The sequence below is a fragment of the Tauraco erythrolophus genome, chromosome 17, assembly GCF_009769465.1.
Source record: "Tauraco erythrolophus isolate bTauEry1 chromosome 17, bTauEry1.pri, whole genome shotgun sequence".
NCBI lineage: Eukaryota > Metazoa > Chordata > Aves > Musophagiformes > Musophagidae > Tauraco > Tauraco erythrolophus.
The window spans coordinates 15,901,144-15,923,813 of record NC_141481.1 but is presented as its reverse complement, the minus strand read 5'-3'; the positions used below and the strand labels follow the sequence as shown (position 1 = coordinate 15,923,813).

The following is a 22,670-nucleotide window of genomic DNA, read 5'->3' as shown; positions in this document are numbered from 1 at the left end:
TACTTTCACAAGGCATTTGACTGGGAGTTTCTTCTTGTAACCTTGCTCGTGATGCACTGATTGGATTTCCTGTTTTCCCAGTCGCTTTACCCTGCTTAATGTGGATTATTTTTTTTTAACCACCAAATAGTTTGCCTTATGCTTTCTGTCATTAAGAGAAAACGTTAAATGAGTTTTCTGACGCACCTTTCGTGTGGCCCAGAGCAACCCTCCTGATTTCACTCAACAGCAGTGAGACTGGATGACATTCCAAGACCCCACGTATCAGGTTGCTACATCCTCCTCTCTGACATAGGAATCATATGGACGTGTAAAACCAGCATTAGTACAACTGGGTGTTCCCAGCAGGGAGGCAAACCTGTATGACTAGCAAGGAAACAATCATGACCAGAAGACCGGAGATTTCATACCTGTGGGCTAACTGCCTCTTCTGGCTGGATGTCATGTGAGATACCAAGTCCTTCTGTCGTTATTTCTCTTTCGTTATTCTTAGAGCCTTGTTTGAGAATTGGTGCAAATATCAGGAAATATGTAAACCTAGAATACAAAAAGTTGAAGGCTGTCAGAAAAAGGAATGCTGAGGAGTGTGTCGTTCTGAGCGTTCACTCTTGGCATGGAGAGGATACCCACTAATCCTGAGAGTCACTCCCTCTAGAACTTCTAAGCTCTACTTAGAGTTGACCTGTATTTTGCTTCGGTCTTTCCCAGATTGTTTTCCTCTTGGTTTTGGCTTTTACATTAGCAATGCTGATTATCCTGTATGCTGTACCTCCAGAACTCCTTTGGACTTGCACTTGCAGGGCAAAAGTAGAGGGCTCCTGCTGTAGCTGTGGCTTAAAGGACGTGCAGGAGGAGATGTGATACGTTCTAATCAAGTACTGTATAAAAAGAATCTGAACTCTCGTTTGTAAGCTTCTAAATACTGGAAGACCAGCCCAATGGTCTCCAGTGTATTTGGGTAGCTTGACAAACATGTCATCTTCTTTACCCATGCTGGTAATGGAGTCAGCGTGATGCTGGTTTTGACTCTTGGACTGGAACAAGTGCCTGTTGCTGCACCTGTGTGGCAGAGCACTTTGTCCAGACCGCGAAGATGTTCTGCCGTCTGATCTCAGCCGTCAGTTGCCCCAGGGGAATGACAGAATTGCAGAATGAAGTCAGCACAGTGGCTATTTTTCGTGGTGCCATGAGATCAGAAGATTTTAATATCTTGTACCTTTGCAAGTAGACTTGGATCACCAAGTGGTACCAAAGTGGAAATGACAGAGGTCAGTTCAGCACTCAGAAATTTGTTGTTAGAAACATGTTTGGCATCAGCCTCCTAAGAGTTGTCATTATGAAACACAATTTGACTTCAGAAATGTAATGCTTTGCAAACGGCAGTTCGATAATAAAGCCCTTTCAGGACAAACAAGTCTTATCAGGAAAAAACTTGAAAATAACTTTGCTCATTGTGGTAATTTGAAGTTGATGCAGAATTTGGTGAAGGGTCACGTAAACACACCTCTGATTCCACCAGTTCTAGATTTTGGGTGGATGTGCTTTACAATACTAATCAGGATCAGTTTGTGCCTAAGAATGCTAAGCGAAAAACTGGGGCGAGGGTGTGTGTACACACACACACACACACACACACACACGAGAGATTATTTTTTTGTAAAACACAAAACTTTTCGAATTGTTATTATTTCAGCTTCCCCAGCAGAAGTAACAAACTCCATGTGTGTAACAATGTCAGCCTCTCCTAAGCAAACTTGCAGGCAAGTTGCACTGACGTGCCAGCAGGATTGCTTTTGAGGTGAAGATGATTTGTTAGCTTCTTGGGCCCCGTGCGGTGGTTGGAGAGGACAAGCGGACACTAATGACCCCAGTTCTAGTGTTGGTTGCTCTAGGCTTTCCCCGTGCTGGTTAGTGACTGTGTAAGAAGGAAGTTCCGAGCAGTTGAGCAGGGTGAGTGGCAGAAGATTCAGAGTTTGTTGTCACGGAGCCGGGGTGATCAGCAGCACTACATCCGAAGGGTGAGATCTACCCGCCCGCGCTAACTGGGCTTTCTGCTGCTGTGGCGACCTGATTGCCCACACAACTCATTTTCTCCTTTCTCACCTCACCTACTAAGCATAGGAGTACTAATTGTTTCTAATTCGGTGTTGTTAAGCCTTTTCTTGACACCCCTCTCTGTTTTTAAATGGAATTAAGCGGCTCGGATAAAATCTCATCTATACAGACATCTCATCTACCGACTCCGCAGGTCCCAGAGTGGAAATTAAGTTGTGTTTTGTTTTTTACACTCAGACTTTGGATGCGTTTATAAGGAAAGTACTGCACTTTTTTTTTTTTTTAACCTTTTCAGACCTTTGAATCTCTTAATTTCACAGCAATTTGTAAATGTTAACTAAGTGAAACCTTGGCAAGCACTACGGCAATAAGTTATCATTAATTATTGGAACATGATAACTGCTTTAGAGCTTATGGTTCTGGCAGCAAAATTTAATGCTGTTTCTTTTAATAATAGTTAAGCCATATCATCAAAGGTTTCTGGCTTGAGATGTGAATTTGTTTTATAGATTATAAATATACCTATATAGTGTATGTATAAAGCAGAATGCCTGTCCTTACTGATTATTTTTTTGTACCATATTGTAAATTATATTATTTATTCTTTACCAATTTTGGAAAAAGGTGTTTTGGTTATTTAATATAATATACAAAAGCTGTTAAACTTCCTCTGTTTAAATTTCCAATTCAACTTGTAAAGCTGTTTTTATTCTTGTGCATAAATACATACTAATACTTGGTCTAACTTACGTCCAGCGTGTTACTTGCTGTTCGTGCCCTGTCAGATTTTTGCATTTAACCTTTCTTTACGTAACAATAGCCCCTTGGGGGGAGGGGCTAAAAATTTGTCCATAAGGCCAAGCCTTCCAAGGCGACACTCTTTTCAGTGAAATCAGTGGCATAACTTCCATTGACATCTCCCAGCCCAGAATTTTCACAATTTTCACCATGGCGAGAGAAGGTTGGGTTGGGCTTGGTTTGTTTTGTTTTCTTCTAGCTTGACAGCTTCTGTTCCTAGTGGTGTCCAGTAATTCTGAGTGTCAGAAATGGGTCAAACCAGAGGGCAGGCTGTCCTGAATGGCCTGTATTTGACAATGAGTACCAGTAACAAGGGGAAGAGAGGGAAAAAAAAAACCAACACCAAACAAACAAACAAAAACCCAAACAAAACATAACACCTTGAAAAAACCCACCAAGCAAAGGGTACTGTATATCTTTTTTATTTTTTTTCCCCTATTTTTTTTCTTTCACAGCTTCAGATAAGCAGGAACTTGGACGTCAAGGTTGTATTCAGGCCACCATGTTTTACATAGCCACTACCAGAAAAATTTTTTCACCCTGAGGACGATCGGGAAGAGAAACAGGTTGCCCAGAGAGGTGGTGCAGTGTCTGTCTTTGGAGCTTTCCATGACAAACCTGGATGAAGCTCAGAGGAAGCTGGTCTGATCCAGCTCACCATGCTTTATGCAGGAGGTTGAACTAGAGGCCTGAGGTTCCTTTCAGGTTGAATTATCCTGTGATCTGTCATTAACTAATTCCTTTTTGTACACATTTAGGATTTTGGTCTCTGCAATATGCAACAGCAGCTTTAGTTTAATTCTGCATTAAGGAAGTGCAGGAGTGTTCTTCAGCTATATGGTAATAAGTGAACGTTTTAAAAAGCTCAGCAAAAACCTTATTAGTAGTATTCTTTGATGCTTCCTTTGCATCCAAAGAGCGAGGACTCATCTCTGCCACTGTGTACTGAGAACACTGGACTATATGACCAAGGTAGAGCTCTCTTTCTGTGCAGCTTCCCACCGCCACCGTGCTGTGACAAAGGCTCCCAGCCAAGAGAGACCTTTAACTCTTTTCCATCTTACATCAAAGCTGGTACTGATTCCTACTGCTCTATCACAGATTATCTAATTTAGCCCTTAATGACCGAAACTTAACACTGTGAAAACATAAGGAATGAGTCAGAAGTAAAGAATTATTATTAGCAAAGCAAGAAATGAAACAAAGCAAGATGTTACAGTTCGAGTACGTATTGTTGGTGTGTTGGGTTTTTTGCTTGGCCTTGTTTTGCTTTTTTTTCACTCGTATCAAGACAAAAGCAGCACTATGGCTGCCTGTAAGTTTACTCCTTGCCACGTGGGAAGCTGTGGAGCCATGAAATCAAGCCTTCAGCTGGAACGTTGTTACCATCCATCAGAACTGTTTGGTTACAAAAGCCATGCAAGTGCTGGCTCCTTGAGCGTGGCTGTACCAGCCTCCCCAAGCCCAGATGCTCCAGGAAACCGGCGGCTTTCCCGTGGCAGGTGCCCGGTGCTGTTCAGCCGCAGCCTGCGGGCGACTGATGGACCCGTTTCCTGCGGCAGGAGCGAGGCGAGCCGCGGCGCGGGGGTCGTGGCGAGCGGCCGTGAGCACATGGCGCCCCGCCCGCGGTGCTCCGGACCGAGGTGCAGCCCGCTCCTCTGCCACGGCTGGGCGACTCCGCAGGGCTCCTGAGGGACATGATGGCCGAGTCATCCGGTCACAAAGTCAGCCGTGAGGTTACTGCTCATGGTGCTCTTCCTCCTGACCTTCGCTTCACGCTGACGTTCCGGGGTGAGAAGCCCTCATGAGGCCCCCGGGGCTGGCTGCTGAGCACGGAGCGGAGCCGGCCCGGGTCGGGGCTGCGGCGGCCGCTGGCCCCAGGGAGCCGCTCCTCTGCCGGCAGCCCGGCCGGGCTCGGCCGTGGGGAGCGCACTGCCCGCGCCACATCTCGCCCTCAGAGCCGGCGCTGCGCAGCGATGGCTGCCGGGCTGCCCCCTCAGCGGGCAGGCAACCAGCCCTGCTGCCACCCGCCCTTTAAATACCCTCCCGCTGCTCGTCTTCCCCCTCCTCCTCTCAGCCAATGGCTCTGCCGTCCCTTCTGACGGACATCCAGTCTTACCAATGGGAAGCGGTGAGAGTGAGTGACGACGCGAGCCCTTTTCAAGCTTCCCTCCCTCTCCGCGGCTCGCCGGACGGGCGGGATATCGAGAGGGCGGGCTGCGTTCGATAGGCTGCTCGAGTGATGGGCAGGTGGCTCAGCCAACGAGAGGGGAGGGCGCGCCCGCCGGGGCTACCTGCGGTGCAGGCAGCCGAGGAGGAGAGCCGCGCGCGGGGCCGTGCCGCCGAGCCCGACGTCCGTCACCATGTTCCAGGGCCCCGAGGCCGACTCGGCCAAGCCCAGCTCCAGGTGGCGCGGCGAGGGGGGACCCGCGGAGCGGGGCGAAGGGGGAGGCGGGAGGAGCCGTGTGGCGGTGCGGGGCTTTGTTCGGGGGCGGGAGGGGCGCGGGCTGCAGCCGGGGCGCGGCGCCGAGGGCGGGAGCTGCGGCTGAGGGCGGGGGGGCGGCGGGAAGGGCGCGCTGCGGCTGAGGCGAGGGAGGCAGCGGGGGCTCCGGGTGAGGCGGAGGAGGGGCAGCGGCTGCGGCGCGGCGCTGAGGAGAAGCAGAGCGGCGGCTCTGGCTGAGGGGCGGCTCTGGCTGAGGCGAGCGGGTCCCGGCCGAGGGGCCTTCTCGGCCGCGGCGGGGGGGACGCCGCCCTCCGCCGCTCCGGTAGCCGCCGGGGCAGGAGGCTGGCGCAGGACGGGGCGCTCGCCGCCCGCCCCGTGACCTCGCCGTGCCTCAGTTTACCTCTCCCGCGCCCCGGGGGTGGGGAGCGGCCGTCGCTGCCGGCGGTGCTGCCGCCCGGGGCTCGGGCCACGCGTGGGACACGCCGAGAGGGAGCGGGCAGGGCCGCTCGGCGCCGGGCGGGGGCCGAGCTCCGGCGGGGGGTCACCGAGCCGGGAGGGGGGTCTGGATCCTGAGGGATTGCCGTGCGGGGAGAAGGGCCTGGCGCTGCGCAGTCCCTGCCTGCTCCGTGTTGGCACTTCCTCGGGGAGGGAGGAGGAGCCGGGTGCGCTCTGCGAAGGACCTACAGCGCCCGCGTAAGCAGGTGCGAGCTTGTTTTCGCCTTACAAAGCTGAAATACGTTGTTGTGCTCGGACATCCTAATGAGCTGCAGTGATTAATCCATCGGCGAGGTAATCTTGTGCTGGGAGGGGAAGGAGGGAGGTGTTTCGAAATTGCGCTTTAAGTTTGCCTTTTATTGCAGTTTCTCTAAGCCGTGACCTGGTTTTAAAAGACTTCTGAGGGTGCTCTGCCCTTAGTGTAGTTCTGAGAAGCTTCTGTTCTCATGGTAACTCCGAAACCATGTTTAACTCATAAACAGAGAGACCATCATAACATTTTAGTCAGCAGCAAGCAAAGGTGGCCTTGTTGCAGCTTGTTCTGTGGCATTTTGGCAGTGTTTCCGTTGTGCCGGAGAACAGACGGCGGCGGTGCACACAGCTGTGCGAGCAGCCCTGGCGTAGCAAGCATGCATGCTGCAGCACGGTACGTTCTTGCATTTTGCAGAGCGGTCTCTGAGGTGGTGGCTAGTGACATAGGGCCTGTGCTGGCAAAAGCAAAAAGTACTTGGTTTAAGGACGCTTCTCCCAGAGCTTATTCTGCTTGTTCCCTAAACACAACTTCGTTTGGTGATAATGCAAATGCTTTTACAGTTCTCGATGTGTGGAGATTTCTCTGATTAAAACTGAGCCTAATTTGAAATCCCTGCGGCAGCCATCAACAGCCGTGGAAGCGAGAAAAAATAACTCTTCCTAATGTGAAAAATCTCGGTGAGAAAACTATAAACAAATGCCTTGCATTTTGAGAACTTCGTAATGCAGGGGTATTACTGTTAATGTAATAATATTTTATTAAATTATTAAATTCTACATTAAATTATTATTGTATTAATAGCTTATTAAATTATTAATGAATAATGCTAAAATATTTTAAATGGAAGCTTCCACTTAAAGAATTGTCCAGTGAGACGTATCTCTAGTGATCCAGTTAATGTATACAGTGACATAGCAAACAACTAGTTTGCTGAATGAAATTAACGGACTAGTTTTATTTTATTAAGCTTTAATAACGACACTTTCTATTTTTAAGGAAGTTTTACTTTTCCAAAATAAAGCAAGGAATTGCATGTCCGAAGAGTTGCTGTTGCCCTGAAAGTAAGGCAGGACAGAATCCTGTTGTCCTGCTGTTGGTGCACATTATCAAGATGCATTGCTTTCATGTCTCCTCAGCCCATCTTTTGTATGAGCAGTTTCACAGCTGCTGTGTAGAGCGGAAAGTGTTAAAAAGCCATCTTGGCAATGTAACACACGTATTCCCTCCCTCCCTCCCTCCCTCAGCGTTACTGCAGAATGCTGCAGAGCTTTCAGATCAAGAGCGTAACTGACTTAAGGAAACTTGCTCTTTGTTTGTGAGCGAGCTGTTTAATGAGCCAGCCATTGGACAGCAGGGTCACCCCCAGTAACCCTCTGGTCTTTGCCTCCCAGCCTGGTGTTCCAAACCTTAATGCCTGCTTTCTGGTTGGCTTTCTGCTAGTCACCTTCGTGGTGCTCTCTTTTGTGTAATGCAACTTGCCCATTTTACCTGCTTTATTAGAACTTCTGAAAACTGGTACGACTTCAGTGTTCAACTTCCAGGCAGAACTAAAAAAAAAAATAAATAGCCTGCGTATGAAGCGATGGATAAGTCTTGGCACCTCTTCCATAGGTCAGCTGAAAGGTTTCATGAGGAAAGGGCATTCGGATTCAAGTGTGTCAGAGTGTAGGAAAAAAAGACCATAAGAACTAACGAAAATCCTTCAGGCTTGCCAGAATAGAGCAAAGCAATTAGGAGAGGCTTTTAAACTTGCGGGGTAGGGTTCTTAATTTGGCTGTTGTAGATTAATTGATAGACTTCTAGTCTACTGGAGGGGAGGAGAAGAGGCGAGGCAGATATAGATTGTGTAGGAAACAAAAGGGGTTTTTAATTACTGTTTAAAAGAAAAAACCACCACCTTCCCTCCCCCAGTTTCTCCACCCAAAGGAAAAACACTTGCCTGGCTAGAAGACACAAAACCATCTCCTTATGTAAACTGGCGTAATACCAACATAAACTGAACTGGCTATAAAGTGTAAACTGAACTGGCTGCAAAGTGTAAACTGAAATGCCTACAAAGTGTGTGTTGAATTCCCTTGTGCTCCGTTGAAGCAGCTCGCACTGGCTCACCAAGTTTAGCATGCTGTTTTCCACTGGTAGGATTCACAGGCTAAATCTGATTTTCTGATTTAGTGTGGGAGACCTGCACATCTCACTCCGATCTAGCACGGAGTGGCGCGAGAGTACGAGGAGGTCAGCAATGCTCTGGAGGCTGCACAGCAAGAAAATAGCTCTCTGTTCTGCCCAGTTTTTTGCTGAAGTGAAGGAGTGCAAAACTCTTTGCTGTCGTGAGCTGGGACACCTTGTTGCTCTACTTCGATGCTATTTTTGGCCATTTCTGTGAGTGACTTAGTTATCCGACTTTGCATTAGTTAGAATTTTATGGACCTGGCGTCACAGTCACTTGGAAGTTTATGGAATGTTTGGAAGGTTCGTAGCAATTAGAAGTTCCTAAAATTGAGGAGGCAAATTCACTTTGTGTATGTAGGGTCAAGATGTTCTTCTGGGTGATGCTGGCAGAAAAGGTCACCTGTTACGTACCTGGTCAGCACCTCCGTTGGTGCCTCTGACTTACTCATTGCAGCAGTCGTGTTCTCTTGGCGTGTGTGCTGAGCTGAAAATGGAGGGCAGTGTAAGGTTAGTCAGTGCTGGGCTGCTTTTGATGCTTAATCAAGTTTAACTGAACAATCGAGACCTTCAATCTTAAAGTGAGGTTTCTCCAGAATTTTTTTCTGCAGTGGATCTTAAGTCCAGTTGCAGGAATGAGAAGTAATTTGATTCTTATGACTGGTTGTTTTTCTTAAAACCCCAAAACATCTGCACATAGTTATTTTGTTCTTCCCTCCTGCGCTTGTAGGCATGTGTTAAGAAAACATCATGGTAAATGGGGTAAATCTATAGTATCAGAAACTCCATCTGTGTAAACTACGTTTCTCTTCCTTTCAATCTCTGATAGTATACTTAGATTAGTATGCTTAGAACTCAAGAAAGACTAGATCTGTTAAAAAAATAGCTGGAAAGAATGGGTAAAGTCAGAAGTCACTTAAATTATATGACGGATGCTAGCAGACCTACTTTTTTAACAGGAGCCCCTTCCCAAACTCCTCTAGGTTTTTTTTTCGGTTGTTCCCATTTCTCTCATATCATCTCCCAGGTGTAAAAGCTTAAACTGCCTCGTGGTTTCTGGACCATTGTGAAAGATCAAAATACGTAATTTGCCTGTATGACGTCTGTTTTAATGGCAGTTCTAGATCTTCTGAGACACGTGGAAAGCCTGTAGCACAGTTGGATCTGTGGTCTGATGAACACTAAATTGTAAATAGGCTTTCTGCTCACATCTTACCTGTGCAGTGAACAAGACAGTTGTCCTGTCTACTGAAGTTCTAGTTACTCGAGCTAAAGGGGTTCATTAAATCCACAGTCATACTGAGGATTAAAATATTGAAATTAGCCAGTAAAGACAGTCTCCCTGAGGCTGGTTCTGACTGTATGCTACTCCCAGGCTAAAAGAGGAAATTTTCTCCTTCCTCCCAAAGAGGATGGACTGCGTTCTGCATCCTGAGATCCGAAATGCTGACAAAGCTCGTTTTCTGACAGGGCAGCTCTCATGATAAGGTACGATGTTGGATCGATAGAGGACAGAGATGGGAACAACCTTGAGCCCTTTTCCATCTGACCAGTCTACTGGTTTCCCAAGACAGACAAGACCCTTGTACCTGACCCACCTGCCCCCCCCCCCCCCCCCCCCTCCCCGTTTGAGGAGAAGGGGGGTCACCTTGAGCCCTTTACAATGTGACCAGTCCGTCAGGCTCACGCTGACAGTGTCACTGGGACTGATCCCTCTGGGCAGCCCGCTGAGTCGGAGGGTGTTTGTCTGACCTGCTCAGGGACCCTCACGGGCAGTGACACCAGGACAAATCCCTTATATCATCTGTACCATTTATCAAAGTTTCTGGAAACTTAATATTTATAGATAAACTGACTTTATTATATATTTTCATGGCAGGAGACAGGTTTGAGGAGAGCCGGTGGTAAGATACTAACTGCGAAAGCGGATTTGGAACAATATGCAAACAGGACTGATCAGCGATGGTTTTCAATAGTGAGCAAGGTGTTAGTAACTAAGCACAGATAACACAAGAGTTCTTACCCAACAGGCGTCCCTGTGCGGGGGGAGAAGAGGGGTCCAGCCTGTCAGCTGTTCCCAGACGTTCCGATGGAGGTCTTCCTCCAACACCCCCTTCTCTTAAGCCATTTTTATACTGTGTTTTACTTTCAGGTGGAGCTCGAGTGACTCTAGTTGTACGTACCCTTGTTAGGGTTGGTGTAAATTTTCCTCCCTTTGGTTTAAAGGCATAGGCTGGAAGAATTTCGGAGCGCGTGCTCAGTGAGGGGTGGTCGCAGCCTGGAGGCAAGTGGCTTTTGAGATGGAGGTGTGTTTTGGTATTCTAATGATATTATAATGAGCAAAGTTCAGCTTCAGGACACAATTTCACCATCATTGCTGAGGCAGCAGTTGCAATCCGTCTTCCTTGATGGTAACTATGCGGTTATCTTTACCAGACATTCTTTATCCCCGATAACAGAGATGAGCCAAGGTGCCTCCGTACCGCTCTACTCCTCGTTCCAAGGATATTGTACGTTCTGTTTGGCCAGATGCAGGCCTTGTCCGTTCCAACTGCATTGTGTTCCTGGGAGCGGCAACTGTGTGTCACCTCAAGGCTACTCTAATATTACAGTTTGTTACGATGTAAGCTGAACTTTGGGGGACAGTGTTCTCCCATTGCCCCCAGTTTCTATTGTTTTTCCATATAATCCACCCTGTGACTATAGTGACTCAAGCTTCACAATATTCAAATAGATTTGGGAATGTCTGTATCACGTGGGACATCAAGTGTGCTGTGTGTGTTACATATGGGTATCAGATAAGTTAGGCTTTTCATTGTTTTCCAGCTTTTTGCATACGGTGCTACTAACAAAACAAAACATACTGAGGTTAGTATTAGAAGAACAACAACAGGGTGAAGCATTCTGTTAAGAACTCCTGTGGCAGTTGGTGACCATCCAAAAAGGGTGTCTGACCATTGGCGTTCCACATCTTTCTTCGCTCGCTCTAGGACGTGGTGTACCTCATCCGTGTCATGATGGACGGTAGTCAGGGTCCGCTTCCCACTGTCCTGAACTCGTCTCAGCAGTCCCTTCACACTCTGGTGTTGTAGTAACTTCTTTGTTATGGCGAGATTCATTCCAGTAGGCACAGGTAACAGTTCGGGAATCGGAGTGTGATTTGATCACAACAGTTGAGAGGATATGACAGATGTAAGTAAAATCACATCCTACAATTTCAATGAAGTTACAGACACAAAAGTTTGAATAGTTTCTTGCATCTACAATAACATTGTCAATGGACATGGAACCACAACAAGTTCTGAGACACACACAACCTTTGCCAATACGTGAGAGTGTTGTTTCAGAGCTCTTATCTGGATGGATTTCAAAATGACAAACACTTTGGTCTGTATCAGGACAAATGTCTTGAGCCTGGATGGTGTTACCTTCACAAATGAATCCTCGTTGCCCTCACGCGATGCGTGAATCAGCACTGGTTGTTGACCATTTGTTGCCATTTTTGGGGCCCATGCTCTGTGCTCTAAGGGACAGAGTGTAGTTGGTTGTGATTTAACCCAAACACAGTGACTGGCTGTATTGTGAATACTGAAGCATTGTATGTGGTTAGCGCAAAGGCTGTGGCTGTGCTGGTGGTGGAATCATAAGGAAAGTTTACCAAATACCACCAGGATTGGAATTTCCTTTCAAAGTCAATTGCATTGTCCCAGATTATTTTTCTAATGGTGAGGTGCCTTCTTCACCTTCTCTTATAATTGTGGCTGTTGTTGATTGCATCCAGAATTGAGCTTGGATACAACTAAGAGCCAAGGAGACATTTTGGACTGCACCAAGTGCGTCTACGATCAGTTCGTGGTCCTTTCCTTTCACCTTTTCCCACTTTGGTAATATATCCATTAAGAGCCCTTGGTTAGTTCCAAAGCCAATAGGGAAGATCATAAAGGATGTTTCAGTTTGTTCAGGTCACTGGTGGTGGTGATGACTTTGTCCATCAATATTTCCAAATCGATGCTGTTTAGAATTCCCAATCCCATTCCCAGGATACCAGTTAGGTCTCTCTTTATTCGCCTTGGGGTCCGTTTCAGCAGCCAGGTTGTCCACCCTTCGTAAGAGGTGTTTAGAAATGGTGAGCAGGCTGGCTGGACTCCTGCAACGTTATTTTGCATCAATAATTCAACTCGTTTGAGGGACCATGATGGGTTAAACAGCGTTTGTTGCTGACCTGTGTTTCTGATCGCATATGGTCCAGTTTCAGAAATTTTTGGGTTGGTTATGATGGATGATTTGGTACAAGGTGCTGTAACACTTATTTTGAATTCTCCCCAGTGTTTTGTGTGGCTTTTGTTACACGTGACCCTATAAGGATCTTGTACGGAGGTCGAATTTAACCAGCAATCTCGTTTTTGGTCTTCCCATAATGTGATGGAACCTTGTGGTCCAGTCCCATAGCTGTTTACAGGTTCAACGAGGGATTCACTAATAATCTACATCGTCCAGAAGCATCACTACCATGTACTGTAGTAAAAAGGGTGTAATTCCATCACCATTCATGAATTCACCATTCCGGGTGGTGGGGTGTCCGTGCCATGATGTGTGGTCACTGCACAAGCGTCGTTAAGGGTCACAGCGTTTGTTTTAAATTCAGATGTTCGACCCAGCGGATCAGTGTGCTCTTGCTGCCAGTGCCATGCCACATAGACAGGTTTAATCAAGGTAAAATTGACCAAGCTTGTTTCTGACAGGCAGCCAAGTATCTCTGCTTTTGTGAAATTAAATCTTAGATTCTAGGAGCTCTTGTCTCGAGAAGAAGCTCTTTTTTTGCCTGTGAGATAGCTAACCTGAAATGGCTTGCTTCTGCCGCAGATCTGTGCGCACGTGTTGTGTGAATCCACCCCCACTCCAATTCTGCTCAGGCAAAGCGAGGCAAAGGTCCTGCAGTTTGTCATTGCTCTCTTTGGGAGAAAGTCAGGGTTAGTTTAGTCCCAGATCAAGTACTCAGCTGAGAAGAGGTAGAATTCAGCTACTGCTTTTGCCCAGCTGCTAGGATGGTGGGTAACTGATCAAGTAGCCGTAACTATACAGATTACTTTTGGTACCTAGGTATCCGTCGCTTTCCCATGCTTTTCAGTTAATTTTCCAATTAATTCCACTGATTCCACTCCCACGTAGTGGTTCAGTTCCTTTTCAGGACAGGACCTGAAGTTTGTTGAACAAGGCATAGGTATTAATGCTAACTGTGGGCTTATCACTCAAGGACGAGCATGACTTTTAGGTTTTCAAGAGGTCAGTCCGTTTCTATTGGAACCTCCAATTTTCATGAGTATCTGTCTGATATATCTCTAGTGCAGGGCTTTGGTCTTAATGGATTTGCGTCTTGACCACTAAAAATTTGACTTCTTGTCATCCCACCTTTCCAGTCTGAACTCTACAGCAGCTGATAGGATAACTGGTGGTTGAAACTAGCAAGCTTTTTAGTAGTTATGAAACGTCTGCTTTTATTTAAAAGTCGATAGGCTTGAATGGGATCACAGATGCAAAGTTGGTACGTGCAGTTTAGCAGAAAGTCTGGTTCTGTAACGGTTATTTTAAAAATACTGACCAGTATGTCTTCTCTTAATCTCCTGTTGCTTCTGGAGCACCACGGATAGCCTAGGCATTGGTACTGGTGCTCTGTGAAGGACGATTCCAGGTAATCGGAGCTAGCATAAGGATCAAGTTGACTGACTAGGATGCTGGCAATATTTACGCCGAACTTGAGAATGTTTTATTAGAACAGCTCTGGAAAAGTAGATAATTCATGGACAGAGTGGAATTACCTGAAGGAAGTTTCTGTCAGAAGAGGTATTCATAACATACAGGGGAGAATGGGGAGGAGGCATCAAATATGTTGAATGCTGTAAATTTCAAACAAAGTTTTGTCTCTTGCTTCTCTCATTCTGCAATGTAGGGTATTGAAGCCGCCAGGAGGGGGTTCCAGTAATCTCTTCGGGAGTACAGAAGAAGTCTCCTCTTCATGCAGGCCACACCGGATGGCATCTAATATCTTTGGAGCATCAGAAGAACCTCAAAACATTCCAAAAAGAACAAACCCTCCAGGTAAGAGCAACCGCCTCTTTCAGCACAATTGGGCTCTGAATTGCAACGCAGAACTGGTGTTGTGTTCCTAAAGCGGGGCGCTGTGATCGGTCTGTCTTTTGATGTTGTGTTTTTACAAACTGAGTGGGCTCGAGCAATAAATCTGTTCAGGCTTCTGAATATATGAATGTTTCAGTGGTCTGCGCGTTCACAGACTTTTTAGCACATCTTCCAAGTCTAATTCTTTCCAAGTTGAGGTCTAAGAAATGTTGAAAGGAAACTGCACCATTCTAGACCTGTCTCATCAGTTAGCTGCAGTGGGTCCGGGTCTGAAGTGGACATCCTCTACTAAGTTCTTGTAACAGAGGATTTCATCTTCAGGCAAGCAAAAGTAGGCAATAGGGTTCTAGAAGTTTTTGAATTCTTACATTTAAAAAAATTTTTTAATATAATATGGTGAAACCAGGTCATCTAGAAAAAAAAAAAAAACACAATTTAACAACTGCCTTGCAGGGGGAAAAGGAAGTGGTATTTTTGAGGATTCTAGTTCTGCTCAGCCTCGTCCACGCCTGAATCCACCTGGTGGGAAGACAAGTGATATCTTTGGGTCTCCTGTGTCCGCCAGCGTTGTACGAGCACACCCGAACAAGCCGAAGGTACTGACACTTCTTTCGCTGTCAGACATGATGCTGGCAGCGCCGCGAGTCGTCTTACAGCCTTGCCATGGTGCCGTGCCCGTGGGTTTTTTGAGAGGAGAGACCCAAATCATGCGTAGTGTCACTTCCATTGGACAGTTACTCCTGAAGTCTCTTTGATAGCTTGTTATCTTTGGTACATCAGATCTCAGTGCGCTCTGTAGTTTGCAATAAAACTATTCATTAGGCTGTGGATGTGTGGTTTAAAAAAAAAAAGAGAAAGGAAAGGAGAAAAAATGCTTCTGCAGCCTTTGGTCTTTCTTGTAAGTGAGGTACAGCTGGAGTTCTTGGCACACAGTCAAGAGGTGTTCAAGCTAGATAGGGAGAAGATTTTTCTTTGTCCTGCAGTTTGGCAGATGTGATCTTGATACCAGCTCTGGAAACTGGTGAACACCGGTGAGCTACAGTCAGAAATGTTCATGTGGCCATCACCTCTCCTAAATGTATGTACCTTCAGCAGGAGATGAAGCCGAAGTGATCAGCAGTGAAAAAGCTAACTCTAGATCATCTTTGAGTGTCAGCTCCAGCATCTACTTGATTTTATGGTGCCAAACAGAAGTGTGTCTTGCTATATCAGTTGTTATTTTTTGATCTTAAAGCTAGAATGTGTAATAGTTGGAAAGGCTTGTAGTTATGACCAAATCTGGTTTTGGAAAAAAGCAGGATACATTGCCAGTTGCTTTATTTCTGTATTTAAGTGCCCTGCATTTGGATTTACAACCTTCTGTGTTACTCTGAGTAGATACTATTAAATGAGTAGCTACTGTGTTGGCAATGTTTTTGACATGTAAGGTAGCACGGAAACTTAACATCCCATGAAACGCAGCTCACTGTGCTGAAAAAGTAGTAGCAGACTCATTTTTTCTGGGACCTTAGGAAGAAAAGATTAGTCCAATTTAACTCTTTTTCCCCTCCTTTTTTACCGTTAAATTTAGAGGTACTGGTAGTGTGCTTTTGCCTGACTTTTTGTGCAGACTCCAAAGTGTATTTTGGGGGATTTGGGTCATAAGAAAGGAGGAGGAAAAAGACTGGGAGCTAGGTTTTGTCAGGAGTAGTGCTGTTGGTGTAGGAGAGGGCTTGGTTTTGTTCCTCTGTACCCCATTATCGGGCTGGTCTCTGAGTCTTTTTAGTTGCTTTTTAAAAAATATAGCATTAAATTCTGTGAATTCTTGACTAAATGGAGGACAACACTTCAGAAATTCCTATGTCTTGAATTAGGGAACTGGAATTGTAGAGAATCCTGGGATGGAAAGGAGATAGCGTACTTGCAAAATTAGTGCAGGTTGGGTTGTGTGGGTGGGAAACACGCAAGCGTTGCTGAGGTGTTGCTGTGTATTTCTGACGATGAATTGGGATTCCTGGGGAAATGATCTTAAAAGGTTTTGTTAGTGACCGGGTCACTCTCTAATGACCCAGTGTAGCATCTTCACCTGTGTGTCAGTGAACTGTCTGAGATGTGCACCTTGATGCAGCGTAGGAGCTGTCTCCTACCACTGTTGGGCGATGTAGCGGTGGAGGGGATGCGGGGCTGCACACCGTGTCTGCAGCTTTTAGCATGATAGGGGTTTTAGATCGGAAACAAAGCAAAACTTTCTGAAGGATTCTGTGACAGTTACTGTTTGGAAACGACAGTGTGCTAAGGTAGTTTTTGGTTTCTTTGCAGGATCACATTGTCTTGAAAGAAGATGAAACACCAAAGAAGCTGGAAGGTCAGCAAAAGCAATTTCTTTCTCTGTTTTCTTTGAGAAGTTAAGCACTGAGGAACGGTTTCTTATGCTTCCTTTTGAAAACATGAGTTTTCCTTCTGTTAGTCAGGAATTTAATGACTTTTCTCAGGGACAAGGTTCTCTTCTTATCGAGGAGAACACCACGGGCCTAAGTCTTGATTCTCTGTGTGTGTGTGCATACTTTGCTTGATACTGGGTGTGTATGTAGGTAGATATGGAATCTATATATATAGTTTCTATCTATATCTCTCTATACATAGATAGAAAAGCATCCTGTCAGATTGATTCTTCCTCCCTTGCCAAATCCTTCAAGTGTGTAATGTTGGCCTCCTGTAGTTGTAAATAACAAGCAGCTGGCCGAGTATATTATTGCTCAGCTAGTTATTGTTCAAGGGTGATGGGAGCATTGCTCTCAAGCTCAGTGTGAAAGAATTCATTGGTATGTTGCATCTCGTTTGCCTGAAACTGCCAAAATAATTCTGAAAATAATTCTGAAAATAATTCTTAGCCTACACATCCTTGTTAGTAAGATTGCAGAAGGAAGAGGAATTGCTGTGAGAAGTGAAATTCTGCCTCAGCACCTGTTTCCTTCAGGAAAAATGAACAGACACAGGGAAACTTTAGATGGACACACAGGAAATACCGGAGCCTACAGACATGAGGCACTTTGTGCGTTGCGGAATGGCGAGTCGATCTAATCCTGTTTCTTTTCGTTTAGCTGCAGAAAATGTCAAACCGCAGCTGGAAGACGGAGGCGAGAAGAAAGATGTGTGCAAAGAGGAGCGATGCAAGGACCCAGAACCCAAGATAGACAATCACGAGCCCCGGTTAGGGCCGAGGCCACGCTCACACAACAAAGTTCTCAATCCGCCCGGGGGGAAGTCCAGCATTGCCTTCTATTAGCAGCATCCGGTCACGTCCACTAACGGAGTCTGCACAGAAACTCTTGCCTTGGGTTGCGAGGTCAATTTAGAGCCTATTGTTTGTGGATAGATTCGTAGGCAGGTGGGTAAGGGTTGTGCTAAAGTGTGTAGGAAGGATAACCTGATGATTTGGGAAGGGAGGGCTGGGGAGGGAAAGGGTGCTCTGTGGAAAACATTGGTCTGCCGAGGTGGGTGGCAGAGAGGGACATTGGTGTAACTTTGTGAAAGATCAGTGCTACTTTGTGGTGAGTTGATCAGCCTCTTAGGTTCTTGGCTAGCTAGTGGCTCAGGACACTCTTGTGGAGTCAGGCGTACCCAGTCACCAGGTGGAACCTTGTGAGTGGGTAGCGACCTGGAGTCACCTCGGGAAGCTTCGGAAGCACGGCAGGGAGGCTGTGCTCCCCTCTGGGCAATGGGGTGTAGCTTCACAGTGTGAGTTGCCTTGCGGTCACCTGAATGTAAATTCGTTCCACTGGAACCAGTAGTGCTACCGTGGCTTTGAGTGTCTTCAGTCTTTGGGTCTCTTTTTCTCCCTTCTTGCTTTGCAGCACATGATTGCTAATACAGGGACAAGACATGCTGAAAGTTTCTTTTATACTCACAGACCATCATAGCTTAATAAACATCGTGGTCTTCCTCTCCCTGGAGGATTCAGGCCTTTCTGATGCCTTCAGCAATGGGCTGTTTCCTATGGCTAGCTCTTGACAAGTGATAATACCAGTCTGACATACTGGTTTGTGTAGGTGCTTCTAGAAGACTTTTATTTCAGGTATCCTGCTTGAGTGCTTGCACATTTTCTGGAAAAACATGGGTGCAAACAATAGCTTTGTGGTACTCTTTGAACAGAAGCAGCTGGAAGTGCACAGTTACCTCGGAGATACACCGAGGTGCCCAGCCAGCTGGCTTTGACTCAACCTGCACAGAAAGGCCTTAGCTTCTGCAAAGGTTTCCACTTCGTACCCTGCAGAAACCAGGGCTGTGCTGCTGTCTTCGCCACAGTGCTTTTTTTTTTTTTGTTTGTCTGTGCTGACTTTGTTAGTGAATTCCCTTGGGTTCGGCCAGCCTTACGTTTGCCTTTGACTGCCTCAGATTTTTATGGGTTGGGTTGGGAGAACAGTGTGGCTTCTCCCGAGCCACAGCTGTAGTTGTTCTGAGACATGCTGTAGGCTATCCTAGTTGGAGAAACCAAGCCTTTAGCAATACAAACCTTTCGATTGTGCTGGCTGTCTTAAATCATGTTTGGAAGAAGTGCATGTTTTGCACAGACGGTTGCTGGGGAGGGTGGCTCCCGTCATTTGTTCTCTGAATGGACTTTCTTATCTTATCCAGAGCTTTGATGTGAGTGTTAACGTTAGGTGCTCACTGCTCAGTGTGTTTAATAGTGACTTTTTAAATCTGCCATAGTGAGACAGGAGCTGTTCAGGTACACCAAAGAACAAGTGGCCTTATCTGCGTGTATCCACTGCTGTTCCTGCCCAGGTTTCCTGGGAACTGCCGCTGTTGAGAGGGGCCAGCCCTGGGCCAGGTGCTAAAACACTCCCATTACAGTGCTTACTAGGCTGCCCGGTTCAGTTATCTCAGGAGTGCTGGATGACTGCACAAAGACCTCGTTGCCTTTTCAGATAGTGAAAGCGAAATACACGGGGCAGTGCTCAGGGCAGAAACAGCCATGGAAAGTAGGGGACCTTTCAGACAGATGCCTTTGAACCTTTCAGACAGATGTGGAGCTCGCTGTTATGTGGCCCTCTAGGAAAAGAATAGAGTGATTCCAACTGCAGCCCTGGAACAGATTTTTGTTACTTCCAAACATGTATTTCCTAGCAGCTGTTGAGCCTGTGCTGTCATGCCTCTGGCTGCCTCTCAGATGCATCTATCTGTTTCAGTTCCTTGCTCCAGTTCTTGACAGGGTTTTAGGAGGCTGCCATGTGGGAAAGTCAGCCAGAGGCTGCTCTCTGCACCGAAGGGTCTGGTCCAATTGCTGCTGCCCGTAATACTGAGCTTAGACTTGGCACCTTGCAGTACTGATGTGCGTTGGCTCCAGTGCCTGGCTTTTAAACAGCAGCTTCCAACTGGGCCTTAAAGCAGTTAAACTGTGTTCATTTTCTTGCGTTTCTTTCTTGGGAATCCAAACTATGTTTTCAACTCATCGAGTAAGAATGATAAGAGCATTTCTCCGGGACAGAAGGGGATTGGAAATCAAATGAGAAATCATGCAATTGTCAATAAACTTGAGTATTTTGTTACTTCATTGTGTGCTGTGGATGTCTGCTTTTACAATCGGTAATCACACTGGTGGATTTTGTTATCTGAAACTGGAAAAACTGCACAAATGTTTTCGGGCCTTCTGCAGTGGGGAGTATGCCTTAGAGAGGTGACATCCTGCTCAGGCCGCTCGTGAGACCTCACACCCTGGGGAGTGTGAGGGGACGGGCTGTTTAGGTCAGTGCCTTCTGTGGGCAGCCAGCGTTCCGTGGTGTTCTGTACAACGCAGAGATGCTCTTGTGCTCTCCAGCAACATTATAAATACACTTAAATATCCCAGTATTATAAATGTTTAAGTCTGTTTGTAGAATGGTGTAGAAATTTCCCTTGAGCAAGGGATGCTGCTCATGCGGTCAAGTCATACCCCCACTTCTACACTTTTGGTGAGTGCACAAAACTGTCCTCGTGGGCCAAAGTGTCTGGGCTGAGACAGTGGAGGTAGCTACGGAGATTCCAGTTCTGGATGAGCTGGACATGCTGGCTTCTCAGCCAGGGTGTTGTAAATCTGCTGTGTTCATCCCTGAGCTTGCAGACTGTGATGCCCACGGAGCCTCTCAGTCAGTACTCGTTTCTGCAGTGGCTTCTGTCTTCTGCACAGAGAGTTTTGCCATTCGTAGTTCGGAATTCTTCTCTTGAGCAGGCACAGTGCTTTGGGTGGGATCTGCTTAGTATGGGAACTGGTGAATATCCTTGATAGATGAGCGACAAAGGGTGGTCCTTCCTTGGAACTGCTGCCAACTAGTAGACTACAACATAGTTTCGCTTTGCAACTCTATACATTACCTCATTCCTTTCTCCCTAAAATGAAGGTTTGTATCTTAAACACTTAGGATAGAATATTATCCAGGTTACTCCTTCAGTCTTGGACGGAAGTGATGGTATATGTAGCAAGTTGGGAAGTGGTTAGGGGCTGCTTGCATGCTTTCCTAAGCCATGCGTACGATTCTGGGCAAAGCCACTGCTTATAAATGTGTCACTGCCCACCCGGTACGAGACAGTGCTGTTCTGAGCAGCCCAGCTGCAGCATGTCCTCCCTCCTGGTCCCCTGTGAGCCCATTAACCCAGCTCTGGGCATGTTTTGCCCTGGGAAGACTCCTGGCTTCCGTGCAACACCTCTCAAGCCAGCACTGTGATCCTTGTGTCGCATCACTGCACAACCGGTGCCGAACAGCCCGCTTTGCGCTCTTGACGAGGAGAATTCATTAACGTCGTCTCTGTCAGCGCCCTAAGTAGCATTGCTGTGAGGCTTCGAAGGGTGAAGCGGGCTGAAGCGGGCCTTGTTCGGTGAGAGGGGATGTGTAAAGCCATGCTGTGTGGACACAACTATTAAGCACTCAGCAAGCAACAGCTGTGGTGTGTTCCTGGAAGCATTCCCACAGTCGCTGTGGTAGCCCCTTTGGGCAATGCCAACTGAATCAGTATTTGCAATATACATCATGGCACCCCATCCACAAGTACATGTCGGATCGCATCCAGAGGAGAACAATAAAAGTGATCAGAACCCTAACGACTGAAATGAAAAGCCTGGGTGAATTGAAATCAGGGCTGTCTGGGATAAAGAGGAGACGCCTGGAGGGGACAGGTGATAAGAGCCTTCAAATACAGAAACGTATCCGGCAATCCCGGATGAGCAAGAGGCCCAAAAATAGAGAGCGAGACAGAGACAGCACTCTGAGAGTCCAAGAGTGAGAGCCCCGGAAGAGCAAAGGCTGAAGGTGCTGTGCCTGCCTCCCTTCTCCGCGATGACCCTGCTGATTGACATAGTCCTGCCCCCCGGAATCTTGGGCAGAGTCCTTCTGTTAGTTTTAGTAGTTATCGCAATGGTTCTCTTAATAATTTCTTGTCTGTTGCGCTTGCTGATGAAAACGACTGAACGGGCTGTAAAACAAGTCTGGATTGTTCAAAAACAAGAAGGGGGATGTGTGGAAGGATACCTGAGAATCAACGGACGTGAACAATCCAGCCTTTCCTGAGAGCACGTGCCTGGATGCGGAACAGGAAATGGACACCATGATGATGTTGCTTCCGGGATGCAACCAATCATACTGGGGGGTGGGCTATTGTTTGTGTTGTAACCAATCATAGATTGCCAAGTCTTGTTTAGAAAGCTCTAAAGCACGCTGAGTGTGTGCAAATAAAGGTTCACTTGTTTGATCACATTGATCGTGTCAGGTGTCCTCACTCATCTCCCGCAGTTACACAAAACTTTAACCCCTTTATTGTTGGGTAACAATTCCCCCCCTTTTCTTTATCCTTGCGAATTCTTTCACAAAAATTCATATTGTTCGTGTTTAAGAATTGTGAGTAGCACCCAAACATGGACGTCCATGTGTCTTGGCTGCCTGTGCGGTCGTGTGGTGCCCGGTTTGATGCTTGCCTGGCAGCACGTGGGGCGTGCCCACTTGGCATCTTCACAGGCTGCAAGCCAGCTGGCCGCTCAGTGTTTTGTTCAACCCCCTGATGTGTCTCCTGTTGAATTTCAGCTGGAAGCGCTGCTGAAATCCTTTGTCCCTTGCCCGAGTGAGGGTTAGGGTTGAACAAACACTGAGCGGCCAGCTGGCTTGCAGTGAACGCAGCACTGCAGGGGGGTCAGGAGAGCAGAGCAGAGGGGCAGAATCCCCTCCCTCGCCCTGCTGCCCACGCTGCTCTGGGTGCAGCCCAGGGCACGGTTGGCTTTCTGGGCTGCCAGCGCACATTGCCGGCTCATGTTGAGCTTCTCACCCACCAGCACTCCCAAGTCCTTCTCCTCAGAGCTGCTCTCAATCCATTCTCCGCCCA

General features: G+C 46.9%; 1 protein-coding gene across 1 annotated transcript; it reads left to right on the top strand.

Moving 5' to 3' along the window:
- Positions 1–5,174: 5,174 nt before the first annotated feature.
- Positions 5,175–19,872, top strand: JPT2 (Jupiter microtubule associated homolog 2). Its single transcript, XM_086622112.1, has 5 exons — positions 5,175–5,260; positions 14,158–14,306; positions 14,799–14,941; positions 16,644–16,689; positions 17,426–19,872. The coding sequence occupies exons 1-5, from the start codon at positions 5,217–5,219 to the stop codon at positions 17,608–17,610; spliced, it is 567 nt and encodes a 188-aa protein (XP_086478238.1). The 5' UTR covers positions 5,175–5,216; the 3' UTR covers positions 17,611–19,872.
- The last annotated feature ends 2,798 nt before the right edge of the window (positions 19,873–22,670 follow it).

Bases quoted from the DNA above. Each gene is read 5' to 3' on its own strand.
- JPT2 (XM_086622112.1), top strand. From the start codon at position 5,217: ATGTTCCAGGGCCCCGAGGCCGACTCGGCCAAGCCCAGCTCCAG. The intron at 5,261-14,157 runs GTGGCGCGGCGA...TCTGCAATGTAG, and splicing joins TCGGCCAAGCCCAGCTCCAG to GGTATTGAAGCCGCCAGGAG. The intron at 14,307-14,798 runs GTAAGAGCAACC...ACTGCCTTGCAG, and splicing joins AAAAAGAACAAACCCTCCAG to GGGGAAAAGGAAGTGGTATT.